The sequence below is a fragment of the Coenobita brevimanus genome, chromosome 1 (genome assembly GCF_032717465.1).
Source record: "Coenobita brevimanus isolate Jiangsu-jjx chromosome 1, ASM3271746v2, whole genome shotgun sequence".
NCBI classification, from domain to species: domain Eukaryota; kingdom Metazoa; phylum Arthropoda; class Malacostraca; order Decapoda; family Coenobitidae; genus Coenobita; species Coenobita brevimanus.
In genome coordinates, this window is record NC_136954.1 from 61,998,654 (window position 1) to 62,023,324 (window position 24,671).

Consider the following 24,671-nt stretch of genomic DNA (forward strand, 5'->3'; position numbering starts at 1 on the left):
TCTCTCATATACCTCTCCACCCCATCCCTCCATCTCATCCTCGGTCTCCCCCTCCCTCTTCCACCCTCCACCTCACTCACATACACTCTCTTCGTCAGTCTTTCACCCTCCATCCTCTCCACATGGCCAAACCACCTCAGTGTGTTCCTCACAACGCTTCCTATCACATCCACATCAACACCACAACGCTCCTTTATATCCTCATTCGTCAGCCTGTCTCTCCACGTGACTCCACAAGCTCCTCTTAAATAACTCATTTCCACTGCTCTCACTCTTGACTTGTGTCCTTCCAACAACGTCCAAGCTTCACTTCCGTACGTTAGAGTTGGTATCACAATACTGTCATGTAGTAACTTTTACTTCCATGCTCACTTCCCTGTTTCTTATCACTGCTTTCAAGGAACCAGCAACCTTTCTTCCCTGCTGTACCCTTTCAAGCACTTCACCCTCCAAACCTCCATCCTTACTCATCACACTACCCAAATACTTAAACGTACTCACATTTTCCAATTCCTCACCATCCAACCTCGCTATACATTCACTGACTTCACCTCTCTCAAAGACCATCACTTTACTCTTCCCTACATTCACCTTTAGGTTCCGTTTCTTACACACTCTCTCAAACTCATCCACCAAGCCTTGCAGCTCCCCTTCATCTTCACTCAACAACACAGTATCATCTGCAAACAACAGTACAGGGAGTTTCCAAACACTATCCTCTCTCACCAGGGCCACTCCAACATCCACTACCCTACCTTGTACCTCTTTTATTACCCCATCCATGTACAGATTGAACAACCATGGAGACATGACACATCCCTGTTTCAAACCAACTTTCAAAGAGAAAAATTCACTTAGTTCACCATCCACACGCACTGCAGCCTTAGCACCATCATACATACTCTTCACAGCATTCAACAACTTCCCATCTACTCCATATATTCTTAACACTTTCCCAATGATGAACAACATAAATGTAGATACTGTAGAAATAGGAGAGGGTAGGGCTGAAGTGATAAATATGAAATTAGAAACTGGAGAGAATGGCAAGAGAGACATGGCAGTAGTATATGTTCCCCTTAAGACAAGGGCTTGAAATGACGATGAATATCAAGAGATGTTGTCACACATGGTTAGTTATCTACAGAAAGTGATTGAGAAAAGCAACAATATAATTCTAATGGGTGATTTGAATTGTAAAGAGGTGAACTGGAAGTAATGGGACTCAGGAGGCAGTGAAGATTCGTGGGGCACTATATCGTTAAATATAGCAATGAATAATGTAATGACGCTGGAGGTCAAAGAAGAGACATGATTTCAAGGTGATGACACACCAGCAAGATTAGATTTACTGCTAACCAAAGAACCTGACATAATAGGAGCCCCCACAAACTAGAAAAAGATGCCACTGCTCGCCAGATAACTTAACGTAAAATGCAAAAGTGGGGTCAACTTGAATTACCCTCTGTAATACAATTTTTGTGTTACTTTACTGAAAATAGGATATTTTTGGATTTATCTACATATAATACTGGAGAGAAAATAGCTTCTTTATCAAAATATAATAGACATGGAAGGTCGCGTCCATCTCAGTTTAGGGACAGTTTACATGCGAGTATTCTGTTGCTTGAGTAATCACAGTCATTTTTTTAAGGTGGTGAATGTACATCTGTAAGGAAAAATTGTAATTGAGTATAAAGAAATTGTATCTTACATAAGAAATGAAGGAAATATGGTACTTAAACAATAGAAGATCATATGAACCCACTAAGCTCATATGGAGGCGCTTTCTTATGGGTAGCACAGCGTAGTTTGTGCGACCGTCGCCAGGGGCCCAGGGCGGCGCTGATGGTGTGTATACACCACACCTGTCTCCCGCGCCTTTTGAAATTACCCGATGATTCCAGAAAATATAGTGTCATGGTCCACTGCACAAGTAAAATATATGTGGAAAAATAGACTGTAGCAGAACTGAGATTTTCTCAAAGAATGAGGAATATCATTCCTTTAAAAATTCGGGTCAGCAGATCTCAGCCATACAATTCTTACTATTATTAAGTGTATAATGGATAGAATCACGTCAGGATTTGCCAGATGAAAGATTACGATCTCTGGAAACTGTATGATATATTTTTCCAACAATTGAGATTCATAACACTTGGTAAAAATGTGCTGAATGCAAAAACACACTGTAAGCTTTCATGCTTTTTAGAAAACTCCATGGGAAGTTTTTCAGTGTAAATCTCATTTAGAGCATCAGTAAAATATCTACAATGAATATAATACTTGTATAATGCTTTATGCAGGAGTAATAATCCCGACAGAAATTTTTTTAACCCCTTAACCGCGGGGCGTCACTTTCGTGACGCTTGGGAGCAAGGGATCATACCGCGGGGCGTCGCTTTTGTGATTCTGTGTTATTTTGAATTCACCCGGGCTTCCAAGTGGGGGCTTGTATCATCTATCAGTACTGCCAATGCCCAACACTAGTCAGCACTCCTAATCTCATCTGTACTCCCATCCATTGTTGACAATTTTGCCATTTCTCCCCGTTCTTGACTCCCCTCCCTACCCCCCCTCCATTACACTATCCTCTCGCCTGCCCGGCCGTGCTACGCAAAGTAAATCTTCCCTGGAATTTTTCACTGATTTCATCCATTGAAATAAGCCCTATGCCCTATTCTTATACCAAATAATATATACAAGAAAGAAATAAGGTAAGTGAGAGTGCCATACACCTGGAATTGGCTAATTATCACCTGACAACACCTCACGTGCACTCGTTCGCTAATTTTCGCTGTTTTTTTCCCCTTGAAATATGCCATATAATCTATTTTCGTAATAAATATACATATAAGCAGGGAAGGGAGAAGCCTAAGTGATATTTACATTCACCTGGAACTACCTAATTTATAATGTATTGTCTAGATTTCCTGCCAATCATTTCAGTGAAATACATAGCTGTTTCAAGAGCTACGTTGGTAGCACTGAATAACCCCCAAGTAGGCCTCAACCCGGGCCAGCCTTCCTTTATCAGTTCTCTCTCATCTTCCAAAGAGGAGGTACGGCTCATCCTCTTGCTGACTTCAGGGCCTTTTTTCACCCCCATGCAAAGGGCCCTGTGACCTTTACCCCCTACTAAACCTCGTGTGGAAAGAGGTAAAGGGCTGACAATTGATAAAAGAGTGACTACGATCTTTCTATTGAGTAAAACAGTGCAAGTGTAATTGTAAATAATGTGTAAATAATGTGTAAACAGCAAGTGAAAGTAATGAATGTAAATATACGTGAACAATGGAAAATAGTTTTATAAGTTACTTCAAGTGACAGTGCATAACACACTGTAAATAAAATAGAAATGTAAATAACGTAAATAAAATAGAGAACGTAAATAGAAATGTAAATGAGTAGTATTATAAGAATACGAGTATATACCCTAGGAGTAATGAAAGTGAAAGTTTCACTATAGCATGTCTGAATACTATGAGTTATGAGAGTGAAGATGAAAGTGACATTCACTCTCAATGCCAGTATACAGGACGAGAAAGTGAATGCTACGTATTTTACTGAAAGAAATTGAATCCCTACAGTGACAATAAACTAATACTACTGAAGGAAACTTATGGATAAAGACTGTAGATATATATAAGTGTTATATAGTAATAGAAATATAAAGTGTGAGGGGTTTTATGAATAATAAATGACAGAGTACCAAGAGCGAACTAGCGCAAGTGCGGCGGTCAGACGTGCTCATAATTTTCATTGCTTTCACAGTTTTTTTTTTTTTTTTTTTTTTTTTTTTTTTTTTTTGGAGTATGGATCCCAAACTACTTGAAAATCATAGAGTAGTGTTTATAGTGTTAATATCTGGCTGTGGTAATCATATTACGGGTTGTCGGGAAGTGTAAAGTGGAGACTTCGTTACCCAACTTCAGAGGTCTCCACAAGTCCTACGGTAACTGACGAAGGCTCAACAAACATTCCAGGAGAAAGCTGAAGGTATGTGCCATAAGCATATATAATTTTAATATTCTAGGACTAATAACTGATTTTTGGCAAATATTTTTTGAGAGTCTGTCGGAGCCCGAATAACCCCGCGGCACACGCAAAACATCGGTAAACATGCCCGCGGTGTAGGGGTTAAAGGAAAGTATACCAGCTCTGAGTGGGTAGTGACCCCATGTAATTTAGTAATCTGGCAAACAGTGTCAACTTTCAGGAGTTTGTGGGCGCTCCTATTGAATCTTTGAAATATCTGGGTCCTAAAGGAAAAAATGATCATGTGGTCACTGAGTTCCAGATGATAAAGGCAAATGTGGTGCCAAGAGACGAGCTTTTTAGGCAAGGAAGATACAACTTTGGGAAAGCGATCTTTATATGACTGAGAAAATTTTTCAAAAATGCGGATTGGAGAAGAGTCAAAGAAACACGAGAGATACAGAAGAAGTGGGATATCTTTCTAGACCTCTATAATTCGGAAGTGGAAAAATATGTGCCAAGGGCATGTGGAAAAGAAAACAGGAAAAGGAAAGGGGCATGGCATGGAACAACTGGACAAAAAGAGGTAACAACAGAACAAAGGAAGAATATAAAAGAATTAGAATGAATATACAAGAATACGCAGAGAGGAAGAAAGGAACTTTGAAAAAGGTATAACTGACAAATGTAAGGAAAAACCCAAATTGTTCTACAGATTTGTCAATGGCAAATTGAAACAAAAGGAAGGAATCACCAAACTGAAAGCAGAAGGTGAGGTCTATAAAGATGCGGCAATGCAAGTTGAAATAACGAACAAATGTTTCCAATCGGTTTTCGCAAATGAAAGGGTTTGTGGAGGGGGAAGGAGTGACTAAAAATAAAGTGATAAAAGATATAAAAGTGGAAGTGCAGGAAGTGTATAAATTCCTGGAAACCCAAGAAGTGTGGAAAGCCCCAGGACCCAATGGAATCTCTAATTGGGTACTGAAGGATTGCAGAGAACAACTGGCGGATATGATTTAAAGTTTAATTGTGTGTTCTCTAAAGAAGGGAAAGTGCGGGAATGGAAGAGGGCAAATGAGGTACCAATTTATAAGGAAGGAAACAAAGAAGAACCCCTGAATTATAGACCAGTGTCCCTAACCAGCATGGTCGCAAAATTGTGCGAGAGAATCCTGAAAGATAGATGGATAAAATATCTGGAAGAGATGAATATTTTGGCTGAAAGTCAGTTTGGATTCAGAAGTGGAAGGTCATGTGTTTCCAACTTGAGTTTTTACTCACAAGCAATTGATGTGCTACAGGAGAGAGACATTTGGGTGGATTGTGTGTATTTAGATTTGGAGAAGGCCTTCAAAAAGGTACCCTATGAGAAACTAATAAGGAAATTGGAGCATATATGAGGACTGAAGGGAAACCTCCTAGAATGTATGAGAGACTTTTTAAGAGACAGACAAATGAGGACAGTAATAAAGGACAGGATGTCTGGATGGAGGGAAGTAACAAGTGGAGTCCCACAGGGCTTAGTGTTGGCACCAGTGATGTTCTTGATTTACATAACTGATATGGTAGATGGAGTGAACAGTTATGCAAGTCTGTTTGCTGATGATGCAAAGACCATGAGGAAAGTAGAGGTTGAGGAGGACTGTAAAATGCTGCAGGAGGATCTGGACAGGATACATGATTGGAGCCGGATGTGGGAAATGAAAATCAATGCAAGAAAATGTAAAATATTGGAAATGGGTAAAAGTACCAAGAGGCCATCACTAAATTATTTGATGGGTAATGAATCAATCACAAAAGCGAGAGAAGAGAAAGATTTGGGAATGCTGGTTCAGGATAGTTTGTCACCTGAAAAACACAATAACAAGACAGTTAGAGAGACATATAAACTCTTGACTTACATAAGAGTAGCATTTCATTACATGGAGGAGGAGAAGATGAAAAAATTGATAGTGGCCATGATCTGCCCCAGGTTAGAATATGCAGCAGTAGTGTGGTCCCCACACAAAAAGAAAGATATAAACAAGACTGAGAGAATACAAAGAACAGCGACCAAGATAGTCCCAGTCTGGCAAATCTGTCCTACTGAGAGAGGCTGGAAAAGCTGGATTTGCCTTCCTTAAAGGAAAGGAGAGAGAGAGGGGCGACATGATTGCAGTGTTCAGGGCCATGATGGGAGTAGATAAAACTGACGGAAAAGATCTGTTTGTATGGGATATGAGAGTAACAAGAGGACATGGAATGAAACTGAAGAAGCCTAGCTGCATGAAGGATATCAAGAAATATAGTTTTCCTGACTGATGCATAGACCTGTGGAATAGCCTGGACAAAGAGATCATCCAGTCTAAAACTTAAATGAGTTTAAAGCAAAATTTGACTTACTGAGAAACAGAGACGGGACCCCACGAGCGTAGCTCATTTCCTGTATATCACAATTAGGTAAATACAATTAGGTCAATACACTCTCATGGTAAATGCATAATACAGTATAAACTAGGAATCAAAACTGATCCTTATTACGTCACCACAAATCAATCTATATGGTATGTCGTAACACAGCTGGATGCGCTACCTCCCTCTCTCTCTCTCTCTCTCTCTCTCTCTGTAGTGTTAAGCTATATTTTAAATTAACGAAAATAGTTTCCTTCTACAGTATTTATTCTCTGAAACTTAAAACCGAGTGAATTAACCATCTCCTTCATTACTGTCTGCATACTCGTATTTGGCCATTCAAATAATACTGACAACCGTTTAATATGCGTATCATATTACTGTATACATGAAATTGGATGCACTGATCAGTAGGTTGCCAGGGCACAATATGAAACCTTCAGACTCACTGGCCGCAACTATTGGATCTTCACCTCTCCACATAGGAACCATGCTGTGTGGCCTTTATGCCAGAGATACCAAATTGCATTGTGTGCTGTATGTGCCAGAGATAACTCTTATCTTTAAAATATGAAACCAACTGCACACATGTAATGTACCAACGAGTATTACATAATACAGTAGGTATTAGACGAAGTGCAAGCAGAAAAATACAATTAATTATTTAAGATTCCCTTCACCTCAACTCTGGTATCCTGTATACATATAAGACAGATGAAATTCCTCAACTCTTTCAGATAATTTAATATCCACGTGAAGTTAGACTGAAAGAACTGATCTGACTGGTATCCAAGGATAACTTAATCCTACGTCATAACTAAAGCTCATCAAACTTCATGCAACCATGACTTATGTGGGAATGGCACAGTTCTGCCAGGTAAAAACAAACTAACTACAGGCCACCTGGCATCACTGCAGGTGCATGACTGTTAATTACTGTACTACTCACCTATGTCTGTGGTGAGCTGCGTGATCATAGCAGTAGTGATATGTGGTATCCTAAGCACAGCATCGGTGTACATACGGCAGGTGCTCTGGCCAACACTGCTTATGAGGAAGTCTGCTGCACTCACCTCACTCTCACTCACTATTCTCCCCCTGAGTCACACAAGATGAACACATATTACATGGCAGTAAAGCATGCTATTTGTATATCTTTGAGACATAAAATAATGAACTTTACCAGAAGCATTACAAGAAGACATCTTAAAAATACTGAAAAATTACACCCACACAAGGAAACTTAGGTATTTTGTTGTATTGTTTATAAAAGGTCCAACATGCTTGTATGCATTGGCCTTAGTCACCTAATGGCAGCTCTCCACGATACTCAACCTCTGGCAGCCTCCCTATTCAGTCCATTATCCCTGAGGTCACACTCTATGTCCTTGTCCCACGTCTTTTTCAGTCTCTCACAACACTACCCCCAACATTCACACTTCTCACCTTCCACACCCAGCTGTCATGCTCCATCCTCTCAAAAAGCCCAAACCATCTCAATCTACCCCTCCTCATCACAACACCAATTCATTCAAGTCCCATCCTTCCTCTCATCTCTTCAACTGTAATCCTGGCCCAACTCCCATCCTTGCATTCAAGGATGCAATACAAATCCATCTGATCACTGTCATTTCTGTATGTTTGGCCTATGAAATATCCTCTTCCTTTACTGCCCAGGTCTCACTACCACACAGCATTGCAATCTTAACACATGCTGCATACAAAGATCCCTTACCACAGAGAGAGAGAGCCCTCTCAATGTCAAGAGAGGCAACAGCTCCCTGAACTTCCTCCAACCACTACCAGTACTTACCCTAGCCACAGAGCTATTTCCAGACCCACCTTCAGCACCATAACATGTCCCCTCAAAAACAAAACTCTTCCACACACTCAAGATACTCTCCAGTAAGATCAATTCTTTCACATTTGACAATCTCTACATGCACTCCCCAACACACCTCACACACAAACTTACCATTATTTGGCAGTCTAACTCTAGTACCACAACAACTCTTTTGCACCCCTTATCACAGACACTGGACAAGATGAAGTTACTTCCCACACCCTCTACTTTGATAGTGCTGCCACCAGCCCTAGATAAAATCACTTTCTGAGGATACAAAACTTGCTCTGTCCTTCACTATGTTTACCTGTACATTCCACATCTTAACTACGAGCCATGTATGGAATAATCGAATGCTGCAACAGTTATGCTACGAGTAGAATAATGGAAATTATTAATGTTTACATAAATCACTTAATTACTTGGTGGTGGGTGGGATTCACTCACTTGATACAGTGCTGCCTAATTCTTCCTTCACTTTTATCATTCTATTTCTCTGTCTGTTCTCCTCTCTTCCCACTTCTCATTTCCTTCCTATCACTTTTTATTACGCTTCTTTCCATTTCAAGTGACTCTACACTGACTTGCCTAATGGTTTCCTTTAACCCAGGAAACCATTTATAATGCTGGGTGTAACTAGAAAAATGAGGTCTAGTGGAGTCTACTATAGTGTCCCTGTTGAAGCGGGTAGAGAAATGCAAATGCAGCATCCATCCATGAACCAAACCTCCACACTCTTCCCTACGCCTTGCTGTCACAAAGTGTCATCGACGGCATGGAAACATCAGTTCACTAAACAGGTTAGCCCTGCAGAGGTGTTGCTTGCCTGTGGTTGCTGGGTCTGCTTGGCCAGACAGACTGGGATTGATCGACAATAACTACATCAACAACAACAAATTACTGTAATTACCTCAAGTTCATGAAGTTCAAATCCATGTGAACCAGCAACACCACTGCCAGTAACATGTAAAGTAACAAAAGGAATTATATCCACATGAAAGGTACCTGAAGAAGGTTTGAACTGAAATGAAACTGTTGTACCATCCTAATAAATGCAATTTTCATATGAGGACATAACTCTCCCACATGAACAACTCATAACACTGTGAAATTTAGATTCAATTTCTTCCAGTCTTTCCATGTAACTTCAATAAAAGTCTAAAGGTGCACTGCCAAAGTGGTCAAATTCATTCAATTCAAGCCGACATCCACATGAACCAGCACTACCATCATTATAACAACAACAACACCAGAAGAGTTATATCCACATATGGAAACTACTTGGAAGGTCCACTGTGGTCCAAAACTGTTGTCCCTTCTTGTTAAACACAATTTCCAAATGTGTGTGCAACTCAGCTATCTGAACAATTCTTGACACTGTGATATCAAAACAACAACAACAACAACATTCTACCTCTCCAAGGTTACTGTAAAGTTCATCTTATTTTCTCTCACTATCATCTACACTACTGCCCCCCAAAACAATCATTTGTATCATACTGTCTTCAGTCAAATATTATTATATGTACTTAGTTTTCATGTTCATTTATTTTCAGTTTCTTTCTCAAGCATGCCCTTTTAAATTCACTGTCCAATCTGAACAAACTGTCAAAGCATTAGCTGGAATGAAACATAAAGTTCATAGCTGTTACCCAAAAAAATTGTGTTGATAGTTTTAACCATTCTTTGCTACAGAGAAGATCTGTGAGCTCAATAACATTTTCTGACATTGGCTGGAATAAAATACAAACTTTGTATACAGAATCATAAAGGTTGAATGCAGTATCCCAATTATGTATCCAATAGTCAAGTGATTAGATAAGTGATATGCTATTTGAATGGTTGCAAATCACTTGATCCCAGGCTAGGGCAGGATACAGTCTGTTGATCTGAATTTGCTAAAACAGACTTTACTGATCTTCCATATGATCCACTAATACTGTACACCAAACCAGTATGGAATAAGACAGCCCTAGTATGCATTCAAGATGGATGGTGGACATTAGCACCAAAATGACGATAGGTGAAAGATTGTATCATCCAGGAGAACTGATGGGCCTCAGGGAACGAATTATCAATTTGATACCCAGAGACAGACACATAAAAAAAAAATAATAATAAAAATAATACTAAAAATATAAGCCTCTCCCTAATACTGACCCAGGACTGGCAACAGTGTTAGCTTCCTGCAGAGCACGGTTGAGGGCAGGACTGTGGTTCACCAAAAGTGGCTCCAGATGCTGAGGTAGTGTCATGAGGTACTGCCCAATCTGCGGAATGGAATGACACAGTTTGTACTGTATTTATGACGAGGATGTGTGTTATGCTGAAGACCAGAGAGACAAATGATAGCAAAATTGATACACTGGTACAAACATACTGATTCTGTGTTCTCCCTCCATGCAAAAGGATCTTTGTATGAGGAAAGTGTTAGAAGTGTAATGCTGCATGGTCATGGGACCTGGGCTGCAAAGGATGATGATATCTGTAGACTCAAATATACAGAAATTACAACAATCAGATGGGTGTGTACAGAGTCTTTGAATGAGATGCCTGGGCTACGATTACAAATGAAGAGCTGAGAGGAAGGATGGGACTCGAATGTATTGGTGTAGTGATGATGAAGGGCAGCCTGAGATGGTCTGGGCTTGATGACAGGATGGAGGATGACAATTGGGTGCAGAAGGTGAGAAGTGTGAATATCAAGAGTAGGGCTGCGAGAGGCAAACTGAAAAAGATCTGGGATGAGGTCATAGCATGTGACCTCAGAGACAATGCACTGAATAGAAAGGTCACCAGAGATCGAGCAGCATGGAGAGCCGACATTAAGTGATCAATGCCAATAAATGCATGCATGTTAAAGTCTTTATAAAAAATACAATGATAAAATAGAAAGACAGATAATGATACACTAGCTAGCGAAAAAACTTTTGCTAATGGATGGATAGAGACACTGCTAGCCCTCTTTATTTGCAGCTTCAGTATTTGCAGCTTCACTTATAAACCATCTCAAGTTACACTTGTTTAAAGTGTATTTCAAAATGGATGCTTAAGTGATTTTGAGATGGCTGTTCAATAACCTTTTTTATCATCATCATCATCACCTGCATCTCCATTCCCAAACTAGGGCAGGGTGAGGAGTAGCAACGTCCAGACAGCCTAAGTTTGCTCAATCCAATGGGCCACGGTTCCATTCACTCATCATTCAAGCCCCTGGAATCCTGGCTCTTTTAAAAAGTTACTGTATATTCTAATATCTGATGAAGTTTTGAGGCACTCACAAAGGGTTTCAAGGCAATAACATACTGTAATTTAATTACAACTGCACAGGCCATTTTGGGGGGTGCAAATTAATCCCAGATTTCACCATTCAATTGCCATTCAGGGGGGCTTCCACAAAGGTAGAGTAAAATGTGTAATTTATAACAATAATTTCTTCAGAAAAAAAAATCCTGCTCTAATCAGAGAATTTTTCTTCTGATTACAATGGATTAAAATCATTATTAAATAGTCTATTTTTAATCCTATCAACCCTGAAGCAAGTGAGTCAAGATTAACATTTTAGAGGGGACTGCATAAAATATATATACACATAATTTATACTGTATATATATATATATATATATATATATATATATATATATATATATATATATATATAAACATGAGTGGGAGATGATTATGAAAAATGGCTGAAAAGGTTCCCTATACCTTCAAATCAAAGCAAGACAAAAAAAGATAAATAAATAAATAAATAAATAAAATAAAGTTACAGCCTGACTCATGTGATGTGTCACAGTTGCCCACTTGGTATAAAGAGATGTAATTTGCTGTTCTCAGGTTAGGTAATCTATTCTATCATCGAATCCTTTACCGTCCCATCAGGGGTCTAGGGACCCAGGGCTAGGCTACTTAATCCATATTTTTAAGGTGAAAGTTAACACCATGTCCCCTTTTTTTCGATAAGGGCTAAGGCGTTGCCCCTTAGTAGAGAACTTAGGCCTTGGAGCATGTAGCACTTCATGACCAGATGGCCTTTCTGAGATACCAGTGACCCTTGGGTGGACTGGAACCTCTGACCCCTTGGTCTGAGCACTTTAACCCACTGAGCCACAGAAGCTACAACCAGCTAGGTGACAGAAGAGCGCTACCTCTCCTGGCACGGCAACTTACCCGGGCAGGGTGAGAACTCACGACTCTTCGATCTCGAGTCAGGAACTCTACCACTCAGCCACCATGGCCCCATGTGTATGTGTTGTGCAACATCTCTAGCTCGATGGTGGCATAGCGAGTCTCAGCGTCAGTAAGGAACTGAAAGCCACACTGGACAAGGCGTAGGCGTCCACCACCATGGTCCTGCAGAAGGACGTATCCAATCCCCTGATGGCGTGAGGCATCTGTCTCGAGGATGATGGGTAGGTCTGGGTCAAAGAAGGAGAGAACAGGTGGGCTGATGAGGGCTGATTTGACATGTTGGAAGGCCTCATCATGGTCAGGGGTCCACACAAATGTTCTCTTGGGGCTCATCAGGGGGCGTAGAGGCTGGGCTGCAGTGGAGATGTCGGGAGTGAATTCCGCCAGCTGGATAACCAGGCCCATGAACGATCTGAGGTCAGTCAGGTTTGTGGGAGTTGGGAAGTCCCTGATGGTGCTGATCTTTTCCTGATCTGCTGAAATGCCTTCTCCTGGGAGGGTGTACCCACAGAAATTCACGGTGGGTGTGGCAACCACAAGCTTGTCCCTATTGAGAGTGATCCCAAACCTGCAGCTCCTGGTGAGCGCCTCATAAATACCGTGAAGATGTGCAGAGTAGTTTTTGTCGTAGAGGAGGACATCGTCAACAACCTTGACACAGTTCAGGACTCCTTGGAGGGACATATCACCACCCAGGCAGAAGGCGTCGCCAGTAGCTACGAAACCCATCGGGCCTCTGCAGTGTCTGAACCGACCATACGGTGTGATAAATGTGGTCAGGTGTTGGTCCTCTTCAGCTAACTCCAGTTCCCAGTACCCACAAAGGGCATCCACTGTGGTGAAGTATCAAGCCTTTGGGTGCACACTACGAATGGCTGCGAAAGGTGTTGGTGAGGGGTGGGCTGGGTGGGAGACTTGGTTGTTAAGCTTGGAGAAGTCGACGGTGATGCGTACTCCTGTGCCATTCTTGGCGACGACGACGAGGGGGTGACACCAAGCTGAAGGGTCATCTCCAGCAGGCTTGATTATTCCCTGGGCCATCATAAAGTCGAGCTCCTCCTTAACCTGACTCTGGAAGGCGAAGGGAATCGGACGTGGAATGTGAATGGCGAAGGACACAACGCCATCCATGAGATGGATCCTCACTGGTGGACCCACCATAGGACTGAGGGGAGCTGACCTCAAATCTTCTTTGGAGACCAATACATCCTTAAATTCCTGGAGGAAGTATTCCTTGGAAGCTGCTGGTGACATGGTGGCTGAGATGGGTAGCTCCTTGCATCTGTTGACATGTCTGACTTCCAGAATAGGCTTGGGGAAGTCTGGAGATATTATGGCCAACTCTTAACAGTGACTACATGACATTAGCAGGGTCTGGACGCCTTCATGGACTTGAATCATGGCAGAACAAGACCGCTTGCCTAGGGTGAAGGTAGGGTGGAACGTACTGAGAGCAAGTGTCATCACAGACCCGTCCGCCATGAATGTAGTAGCCAACGAAGGGGGTTTCAGGCTGCTCCTGGGGATACCGAGACTGTCAAGGTGTCACTGTCCAATGACTGTGATGTCTGCACCTGTGTCGGGTAGCATCTACAAGCGGGATGTGATGTCACCATAAGAGAGGAGGACACAGATGGGTTGGGGTGTTGTAGTGGCAGGGCAAGAAGGAGATCCCACACGGTGACAGCTGCTGTTCTGCACCTCATGAGACTTGCTGGAGTTAGAGGAGGTACCAATGTTGCTTGGAGCTCCACTGTGGTGGCTGTCCTTCTTCTTCTTTGCCTTGCATCACTGGTCATAGTGTCCAACACAACCACAAAGGCGACACTGGGCTTTGTTGGCAGGGCACTTAACTGTCCTAGACCAATGACCAGGAAGGGCACAGCTGTTGCAGGTGCTGTTGGCAGCGGGGCACTGGTCAAGACCATGCTGACGAGCACAGCACTGGCAAAAGGTAGCCAGTGTCAGAGTTGATTTTGGAGGCGAGCTCCTGTTGCGTCCTTTGTTCTTCTTGTCCTTGTAGGCAGAAACGGCACACAGCTGGTTAGGTGGGGCACGTATGGCAGAGGTCATGCTTTTAGCTGCTTTATATGACCGGCAGGTGATGACGACATCTTGTAGTGAGCAGGTGGTGTCCAGAGAGATTAGCCGCTATACCACTTCTTCATCCCGAACGCCCATCAGGATTTCTTTAGCTGGGACTCCTCACAGGTAGGCGAGTTCCCTGGGGATACATCTCCTTCCTCTGCGATGCGTCGAAGTCTGACGTAGAAATCTGCAAACGGCTCTCCTTCCAGCTGTTTACAACTGAGTAACTCCCTCTGGTGAAGTACCTCATTACGTAGACCTTTAATGTGGGACTGCAGAGCATCCAGAACTTCATCTTCAGTCTTGTCCATGGAGAGGGGGATTTGTAGGGTGTGCTCCAATACACGCTGAGTTTCGAGGGTCAAACACATCCGCATCTGGATCATTTGCTTTGGGAGGGGTAACTTTGAAAGATCAACCATGGTAGCATAATCACCTCAACAGTGTCTCCACTCCCTGAACATTTGGAAGGTTGCATCAGCCTTAAGTGGTGGAGGCATCTGCACCGTTGCTTTTTGTGGTGGGGGAGGAGAATATTGATTGAAGGGCTCAGCTGACAACTGAGAGGCCACCACCTCTGCAGCAGGTGTGGGATCATCTGAGTTGTGGAGGTTGACAGGTGCGAGCATCTGGATGAGGGCTGTAAACATCACATTTTCTTCTTCCCAACGGATTTTCTCTTCCTGTCGATGTATCTTCTCTAGTTCTCTTCTTTCCTCTTCCTCACGCCGTCTCCTAATTTCATCATACCGGCGAGATTCCTCCAAATATTTAACCCCTTAACCGCGAGGCGTCACTTTCGTGACGCTTGGGAGCAAGGGATCATACCGCGGGGCGTCGCTTTTGTGATTCTGTGTTATTTTGAATTCACCCGGGCTTCCAAGTGGGGGCTTGTATCATCTATCAGTACTGCCAATGCCCAACACTAGTCAGCACTCCTAATCTCATCTGTACTCCCATCCATTGTTGACAATTTTGCCATTTCTCCCCGTTCTTGACTCCCCTCCCTACCCCCCCTCCATTACCCTATCCTCTCGCCTGCCCGGCCGTGCTACGCTAAGTAAATCTTCCCTGGAATTTTTCACTGATTTCATCCATTGAAATAAGCCCTATGCCCTATTCTTATACCAAATAATATATACCAGAAAGAAATAAGGTAAGTGAGAGTGCCATACACCTGGAATTGGCTAATTATCACCTGACAACACCTCACGTGCACTCGTTCGCTAATTTTCGCTGTTTTTTTCCCCTTGAAATATGCCATATAATCTATTTTCGTAATAAATATACATATAAGCAGGGAAGGGAGAAGCCTAAGTGATATTTACATTCACCTGGAACTACCTAATTTATAATGTATTGTCTAGATTTCCTGCCAATCATTTCAGTGAAATACATAGCTGTTTCAAGAGCTACGTTGGTAGTACTGAATATCCCCTAAGTAGGCCTCTACCCGGGCCAGCCTTCCCTTATCAGTTCTCTCTCATCTCCCGAAGAAGAGGTACGTCTCTTCCTCTTGCTGACTTCAGGGCCTTTTTCACCCCCATGCAAAGGGCCCTGTGACCTTTACCCCCTACTAAACCTCGTGTGGAAAGAGGTAAAGGGCTGACAATTGATAAAAGAGTGACTACGATCTTTCTATTGAGTAAAACAGTGCAAGTGTAATTGTAAATAATGTGTAAGTAATGTGTAAACAGCAAGTGAAAGTAATGAATGTAAATATACGTGAACAATGGAAAATAGTTTTATAAGTTACTTCAAGTGACAGTGCATAACACAGTGTAAATAAAATAGAAATGTAAATAACGTAAATAAAATAGAGAACATAAATAGAAATGTAAATGAGTAGTATTATAAGAATACGAATATATACCCTAGGAGTAATGAAAGTGAAAGTTTCACTCTAGCATGTCTGAATACTACGAGTTATGAGAGTGAAGATGAAAGTGACATTCACTCTCAATGCTAGTATACAGGACGAGAAAGTGAATGCTATGTATTTTACTGAAAGAAATTGAATCCCTACAGTGACAATAAACTAATACTACTGAAGGAAACTTATGGATAAAGACCGTAGATATATATAAGTGTTATATAGTAATAGCAATATAAAGTGTGAGGGGTTTTATGAATAATAAATGAAAGAGTACCAAGAGCGAACTAGCGCAAGTGCAGCGGTCAGACGCGCTCATAATTTTCATTGCTTTCACAGTGTTTTTTTTTTTTGGAGTATGGATCCCAAACTACTTGAAAATCATAAAGTAGTGTTTATAGTGTTAATATCTGGCTGTGGTAATCATATTACGGGTTGTCGGGAAGTGTAAAGTGGAGACTTCGTTACCCAACTTCAGAGGTCTCCACAAGTCCTACAGTAACTGAAGAAGGCTCAACAAACATTCCAGGAGAAAGCTGAAGGTATGTGGCATAGGCATATGTAATTTTAATATTCTAGGACTAATAACTGATTTTTGGCAAATATTTTTTGAGAGTCTGTCGAAGCCCGAATAACCCCGCGGCACACGCAAAACATCGGTAAACTTGCCCGCGGTGTAGGGGTTAATAAGGTGAAGGAAGTCTGCTCCAGTCATTGCAGTGGTAGGTTGGGAGTGGTAGTGAGGGCTGAGGAGTGGTATGGTGGGGAAACAGTTTCTTCCGCTCCAGCTCCTTGTGGGGCGCCCACATCCTTTGGCACTCCCCCTCTCTGTGTTTCTGTCGAGTCCTCTTGTTCCTCTGGCTGGTGTGTATCCATTATATTGCAGTGAGTGTGTGTGCATATGTCTGGGTGAGGAGTTGTCGTGCAGCTGGCAGCACGGCTGAGAAAAATTAACAGCTGCCTGAGTGCCCACTCACTCACTTAGCGACACAGTTACCCTGGGAGAGCAGCAAAGGGTGGGTGTGTGCTCATGAGCTCTGCTGGGGTGCATAAAAGTGGACTCTCATCCCTAAGACAAACCCACTAAGCTGCACAGATGTCTGAAAAAGTCACTGTACACACACAACACTTCACTATCACTGCACTAGAGTCACTGTAATCCAGGGCTGAGGACGAAATACTCGAGGGTAACATCAGGTATGAGTAATGAAGGGTGTTGCCACCGGCATTCTCACTGTTCCTCTCTCTTGTATCCTACTCACTGCACCATGTATGTGTTGCGTGTGGCTTCCTTAACACTAGGCTGTGGGGGGAAGGAAACACCGACGTCCTGGATTGTAGGTCCTCATTTCCAAAGAGAGGTTACAGGTCAAGAGTGAGAGCAGTGGAAATGAGTTATCGAAGAGGAGCCTGTGGGGTCACATGGAGAGACAGGCTGACGAATGAGGATATAAAGGAGCGTTGTAGTGTGGATGTGGATGTGATAGGAAGCGTCATGAAGAACACACTGAGGTGGTTTGGCCATGTGGAGAGGATGGTGAAAGACTGACGAAGAGAGTGTATGAGAGTGAGGTGGAGGGGGGAAGAGGGAGGGGGAGGCCGAGGATGAGATGGAGGGATGGGGTGCAGAGGTATATGAGAGAGGGGGGTGTGAGTTGGGAGCAGGGCAGTGAAATTGGGGGGACAGGGCGACTTGGAGGCGATTTGTTTGTGGCCACCCCAAACGGGATTGAGGCGTCTGGCAATAGATAGATAGATAGATAGGTTACAATGGCAAGAGAGGGTTACAGGATACAACTTCCGGGGTGAGAGTCCGGTGTCCGACTAACTAGCTCGCTGCCCGGGCAAAGATGTGGCCTTGCCGTGTCTACAAGCTCAGGTGTTGCCTCATCGCAGGCAAGAGACATGTAAGCATTATACAGGGAGGTATATTTATTGTACAAAGACACTCCAGTAATATACATCAGCCTACATATGACAGTACATATACATTACATGTAAGGGCATATGTCTTTCACATCTCTACACCATGTGACCAATAAACCCCAACCACTATTCAGATACAATCCCTTATGAGCCACACCTGGCTGGATCACCTGAACTCCCTTGGCTACCAGGTTATATAATTAACACTCAGCATAGTAAATAGTTTTCTGGTCTAAACTGTCACACAGTGAAGTCACCTGATGATAGCATCACATCAAGTGGTTGGATTGTGTCCCTATAATCCACTTTTTTTTTTTTTTTCTTTTTTTTAAATGCAAGAAAGAAGAAAACCAAGGCCAAGACCCCACAAAATTGTTCCCTCCAAGAGAAAAACAAAAACAAAAAACAAAATAACAGGGAGCCAAATTCAAAATCTGTTCATTTCCAGATGCCTGGACACACTGCATTTGAAAGACTGAACATCATAGGCAGTAGGGAATACAGATAGAGGGAGACATTTCCTGAGCTGACCTGTTGCATACATGTAGGACTGGGAGAAGCAGTTAACTCTTGCATTAGAGACCTGGGGAGAAAAGGGATGAGAGTTTCTTGCTCCACAAAACTAGAAAATTACATCAATGTAAAAGAAACATGAACCAGGCACAAAGAACCCTTTGGTCTGACCCTCCACTTTCTGTTCTGAACACTTGAGTGGTAGTGATTAGCTTAATGTGCAGAGTGTTGGAGCTCTGTTTTTGTTCCTTAACCCAAATGGGCGGGTGACTTATCAATTATACAACCGTGTGGGGCAGCATATTTTCAGATGAAATAAAGTATCAAGGAATAAGCCTAAACATGCATAATTTGAAAATAAATGAAAAATTAAAGTAAGAGGTGATACTAACATGATAATACATCTCTGATGGCTGTAGGAGGAGGAGGGGAAGAGCAAGGGAGGAGCGCGGGCAGGTAACTTATCACCAGGTGCACCTGGGGCAAGGCTGGTGGACTCTTCACTCGCTTTCTTTTTCTTTTTCACTGAACACTAAATTTAACATTTATCCATGTCTTCAAACTCTTATGTATGTTTTCTATTTTACTTGAACACTTATAACAATAAAACTTACATACATATGTAACAATAACACTTATGTATGTTGTATACTCTATTTTACTTGTTTCAAGGCTTGGGTGGGTGGAGGGCAGGACAGTACGTGACAAGGAAGTCATCTTGACCAATTTCATCAATAAATTAGGACAGAAAATGGCCGGACGTTATGTGATGACGCCCGCCTCCTCACGCATGGACGTTACGTAACGTCGCCCACCTGTTACGGGTTAATATTGAATTTGCCTTTGAAAGCAGGAGTGTAAGAATATGAATCAAGAAGGGTAGCCAAAATGGTGGGAGGGCCATGAGAGGCACTACACCCTTTGAACCTACAAAATGAGAGCTTTATTTCACAACCTGCTGAAATACTGTTTTCCTCTAGGCAACTGAACCTGGGTACCCAAGAGCTCCATCAGTTGAAGGAGGTTCATGACCGTGGATGTTACCATCTACTTATATGAATAAGAAAGATCTTTTTCGACTGCAGAAGAATAACAGATGACATTCCCACCTCCAAGTAGCTAAAAAAATAAATAAAAAAAAAATAAAAAAATAAAAAAATATCCAGGAGGTTTCTGAAGGTTTTTCCTGCCTTTGACCCCACCTCCTGAACTTGGCAGGAGGTAATTTGGTATTTTCCAGTACCCTTAAAATTCCAAGTAACTACCTGTGTAATGTACTCCTGTGGAGAGAAGGATGCAGAGAGGTGAGGTGAAGCACCAGGGTTGGACTGCCAGGCAGGGAGGTCAGGGAGAGAGGCTAGCTGGGTGGAGACTGGACTGGTGATGGTCTGTAGTGCCACTTCCACTGACCTCTGGCACTGGTTAAGGCACTCTGTCATGCTCGCTTCCAGCACTCTGTCATCATCCTCTGTAATGAGGTGCTTATGAAGTTAGAAAAGCACTCTCTTCTCTCAAAACATGTGAGTTTAATCTGAGGCTGGGACAGTGAACAATTTACTTTAATACTGTTATAACAGACTACCTTAAAAAAAAAAAAAAAAAAAAAAAAAAAAAAAATCATAACAATACAGTACACAAGTTCTGAGATGGGCAGCCCTAGCATGTATTCAATATGGATAATGGGTATTCATAGTGAAGAGGTGACAGGTGAATATGTGTGACAAGGGAACAGATAATTAAGTTTGTCCTAAACCTGGAAAAAAAAAAATAAAAATAAAAGTTTAATGGGGTGAAAAAATAGCTCACATATATTGGTTGGCAAGTGGAATACAGTACTTCCCTTGTCTTAGTGGCAACAATGTGCACTCATACTGTGCTGGACCCAAGATCAAATCCCAGCTAGGACAGTGATTAACATTAAGTTTCAGGCTCTCAATACACTGGTTGGTTGCAGAGAGGGATGTAAGGCAATGCTTGGTTAAGAATATGTCTCAGATGTGAGGTTCCTGGGTGAGCTGCCAGCACCCTTGTCCTTACATCCTGGGGACTAGCTACAGGTTCCATCACCCAGCATCCCCACTGATGGCCTTTAATGCTACACTACCATGGGCATGTATCTTTGAAACTCATCAACTTCATCAACAAGGGGAAGAAAACAGCAGTTTAATGGGATGCAAAAAAGCCCACACAGCCTGGTAGGCAAGAAAAGTAGTTCTCCTGCCTTAGTGGAACATCGCACACTCATACCACTGAGTCCCGAGACTGAGTCCCAGATAGGACAACGATTAATTTACAAAATTTCAGGCCACCATTACAAATGGATATTCTTCAGTGCTGCAACACCACCATCCATATCCACCACACCATCACACAACAACAGAGGTCCTTTGTTGTTGAAAATACACCTCAGACATACCCTACATGCACCAAGAACTGCCTTGGCCACAAACTCCCAAAAGCTGCCAGTGCTCACCTGATAACTCAACTGAGGTCAGTCACCACTTCCTGGATTATACAGTCACACACTTCCTAAAATCCCTTCCATGATAATTATTAATAAACAGTGCTTAAGTCCCGCAATAATGTAGTCATTAGTTATTATGCCAGTTTTGTAGACATGATTTACTAGGAAAAATATTGCAGAAGTTACTAAAATACATAAAACAAAAAGCAGTGCGATGGCACTCATCTCACAATATTACAAGTCTCGCTGGATGTTTATTTTGAAACATCTATCATGTAGTCTTCAAACAGATTAATGCTACATCTGGCAGATGTTGAAGTGAATGTACAGAATGTTACTTATGAAAAAAGTACAGTATACTTTAATTTTAACCCACCCCGTACCCACGATGTATGATGCACGTTGCAACTTTTTTTCATGCTCAGTCCCCAGAACGTACGGTGTACGTTTTGCAATTGCAAGGTCCACCGTTTGCACATTTTTCATATTTCGCACGTGACTTTTGGTACATATACGCGGGACACCTTGCTCTACCCGATGCTGGGAGGGAAATGCCTTACTCCTCGTTCCCTCTCCCCCCCCCTCCCGGACACCATTGTCTTGGCAATTCACCTGTTACCAGTGACCTGGCCAGTAAAGATATGTCACGCCATGGAATGAAATTCAACCTGAGAGTGATTCTCCAATCGATGACAATGTGGAGGACAAAGTTTACGTGGTGTTAGAGGAACAAAATTCGAGAAGTGATGAGAAGGTAATGTCGCCAAAAAAGGTGAGGTTTGGTGAGTGAAACAACGCTTATATCACCTATATTACCATCCACTCACTCAATGTAGTGCTACTCTTGGGTATCTGCCCTGTCCTCTCCTCCATCCTTCTTTCCTTCCATCTTCTTCTGTCTTTTTTTCCTTCATTCTTTCCTCGTCTTTCTGCCTGCGGGTGACTTTACACTCCCTCCTCTGTCTTTCATTCCTTCATTCTTTCCTCTTCCTTCTGCCCATGGGTGACTCTACACTAAGTGACAAGCCAAATGGTTTCCTGTACACCAGGACACCATTTACTACGCTGGGTGGTAACCATATAACCAAATTTTGGCGCCTGGTGGTTTAGTGGGTAAATATTGTGCTCCAACTGGATTGAGCCACTGAAGGTTTATATCCAAGGGATGGTTGGGGTTTATTGCTCACGTAATGCCACTCAGGGATGAGTGAGGCTGGTCACTCTCATCTTAAATGTCAGGACCAACTGCCTAGCCCCGGGCTCCTATGCTCCTCATGGGGCAACGTAGGATTGGATGATGGATGGATGGATGGATGAAAACCGACATACTCTTTTACTACATAGAAATTCATACCATATAAAAAAAATAAATATTGTTTATGAGTGGTTTGGAATAGTTACCCTTCCCATAGAATTTGTTTTCTCAGGAGCCAGACACCATTGAAAACTTAGCCAGGTAGCAGTATTTAAAACCTCAGGTGAACGATTTCTCTATGAATTTTTGATGTTTCTCATAAAAAGCGGAGGTTTGAGGGGGAAGTTGTTGGGTTTTGGGGGGGGGTTGGGTAATAAAGTGGTTGGTACGGACGGGGTAAAAGCTGGAAACATTGAAGACAAAACCACCTGCTGAAATTGCAGGCGCTGAATAAGCCCAACTCATGGCGTGTGCGGTTGGTGCAGATGATCTTAAACTGATCTGTACTAATATTTTGCGTTAAATGGCTTTATAACACTTCTGTGTTTAGCTGTATGAATGTAAATTTTTAACATACTGAAACAGTTAGAAAAGAGTACGAGTCAGAGTGAACAATTGGTGTTTGAGCTACGAAAAGTATTCATCCCGGGAATGAGCCAGTCTGCTAATGTTTCCATACCAATCTTGCCAGATAGGAAGCAGACAACACTCTGAAAGTCCCTCAATCATGGGACAAACACATCATTGCATACGGTCTTCACCTGAGGTCTACTAACATCTTGCCATCAAATTACTTTATACATTGGAGTCTATGCATAACACGAGATAGGTTATGTGAAACATCATGTTAAATCAATTTCGTGTAAAATAGGGGGTTAGGTTCTGGAGACCACATATTTTCCCCTAAACATACGAAATTCTTCAGGAAATGCCATTGGCACTGCATCCAAGTCCACCAACAATGAACTCTGACCATTAACTTCACATTTATTTATGCCTTTAAATAAGAAGTAGGTCAACCAAGCAGTATAATTTGTATGAATACTTAATTTAAATGGACAACTACTGTATGAACATCAACATGTAAACCCGTCACATAATGTAAAAGCTTACTTTTTCTAATCCCAAGTTGTCAGCAAATCACTATGCCTGTCACAAAACCTGTTCACACTCATTCATTTTTTCATTCATTGCCAGATGCCATGTATCCCAAACGGGGTGGCCAAGGGCTTAGAGTTAATTGTTTTACAGGGAGGGGCACTAATCCTCCACCAACCCCACTTGACATGTAGGGATGCCAACAGCATCTGGTGTTCCCAGGCGGTCACCCATCCAAGTACTAACCAGACCCAATGTTGCTTAACTTCGCTGATTGGATGGGAAGCGGTGTACTCAACGTGGTATGGCCGTTGGCAAGAAGCCTCACTTCACACAATTTGCACCAGAGTTATAATGACCACCCTGTACCTACCCTGCATCTATCTCTTTGTCGGATGCCCTCTCACCCTTTACCACACATACCTGTCCAATCCAACCCTAATCCCATAACTACTAACGACACAAAGTTCTTTACTTCTACCCCACCTCCTTTCTACTCCATACCTACTTCTGTGCTATCCTCTCTCTCTCTCTCATCCAGATTAAAGTCCATTATTGTCTCCACTCGTCCACTTATCCCCTACCCTTCCCCTAACTGCAATTATCAACTCACCACCTTGTCAGTGTCTTCACCTGACCCCATCCTTCCTTGCTATGACTGTCACCCCTTCCCCACACACACACATTGCCCAGTCTGGCAATAACACTCGCATCTGGCAACACTGTACAGACCTGTGGTGGCAAGGGACAAAAGCACAACACTCATGTAAACAAACATGGTCACATAGAAAGTGGATACTAAACATACCCATTCGGAGTCTCGCAAAATTAAATATTAGTGTTATTATAAAATACTGGGAGAAATTATATGTACTGTACATGTTATTGTACAATTGTTTCTTCTTTTTCTCTTAAATCGTGACTCTGCTGTATTAGTGTCATATGTACTAGGGATATATGGATGTGAATTTTTTATTTCATTCAAACAATGACAGCATGAATATCGATGGACTGAGCTAGGAAAAAGGTTGGTCCCAGAAATAAGACGGTATGCTAATGTACGTTGATTTCTTTTTCCTTATAACAGAGCATCTTTTCCTCAGTG

General features: G+C 42.3%; 1 protein-coding gene and 1 non-coding gene across 2 annotated transcripts in view; both read right to left on the bottom strand.

Moving 5' to 3' along the window:
* Cog7 (conserved oligomeric Golgi complex subunit 7) overlaps positions 1–24,671 on the bottom strand; it is a 146,632-nt gene that overhangs the window by 25,269 nt on the left and 96,692 nt on the right. Inside the window, exons 13-15 of the mRNA XM_080272423.1 lie at positions 20,075–20,277; positions 10,376–10,485; positions 7,322–7,470 (exon numbers count right to left, since the gene is read on the bottom strand). Of these exons, the coding sequence (XP_080128549.1) occupies positions 7,322–7,470; positions 10,376–10,485; positions 20,075–20,277 (462 nt within the window). The remainder of the gene's footprint in view (positions 1–7,321; positions 7,471–10,375; positions 10,486–20,074; positions 20,278–24,671) is intronic.
* Positions 23,764–23,882, bottom strand: LOC145390362 (5S ribosomal RNA). Its single transcript, XR_013895613.1, has one exon. It is a non-coding gene; the product is annotated as a 5S ribosomal RNA (ribosomal RNA).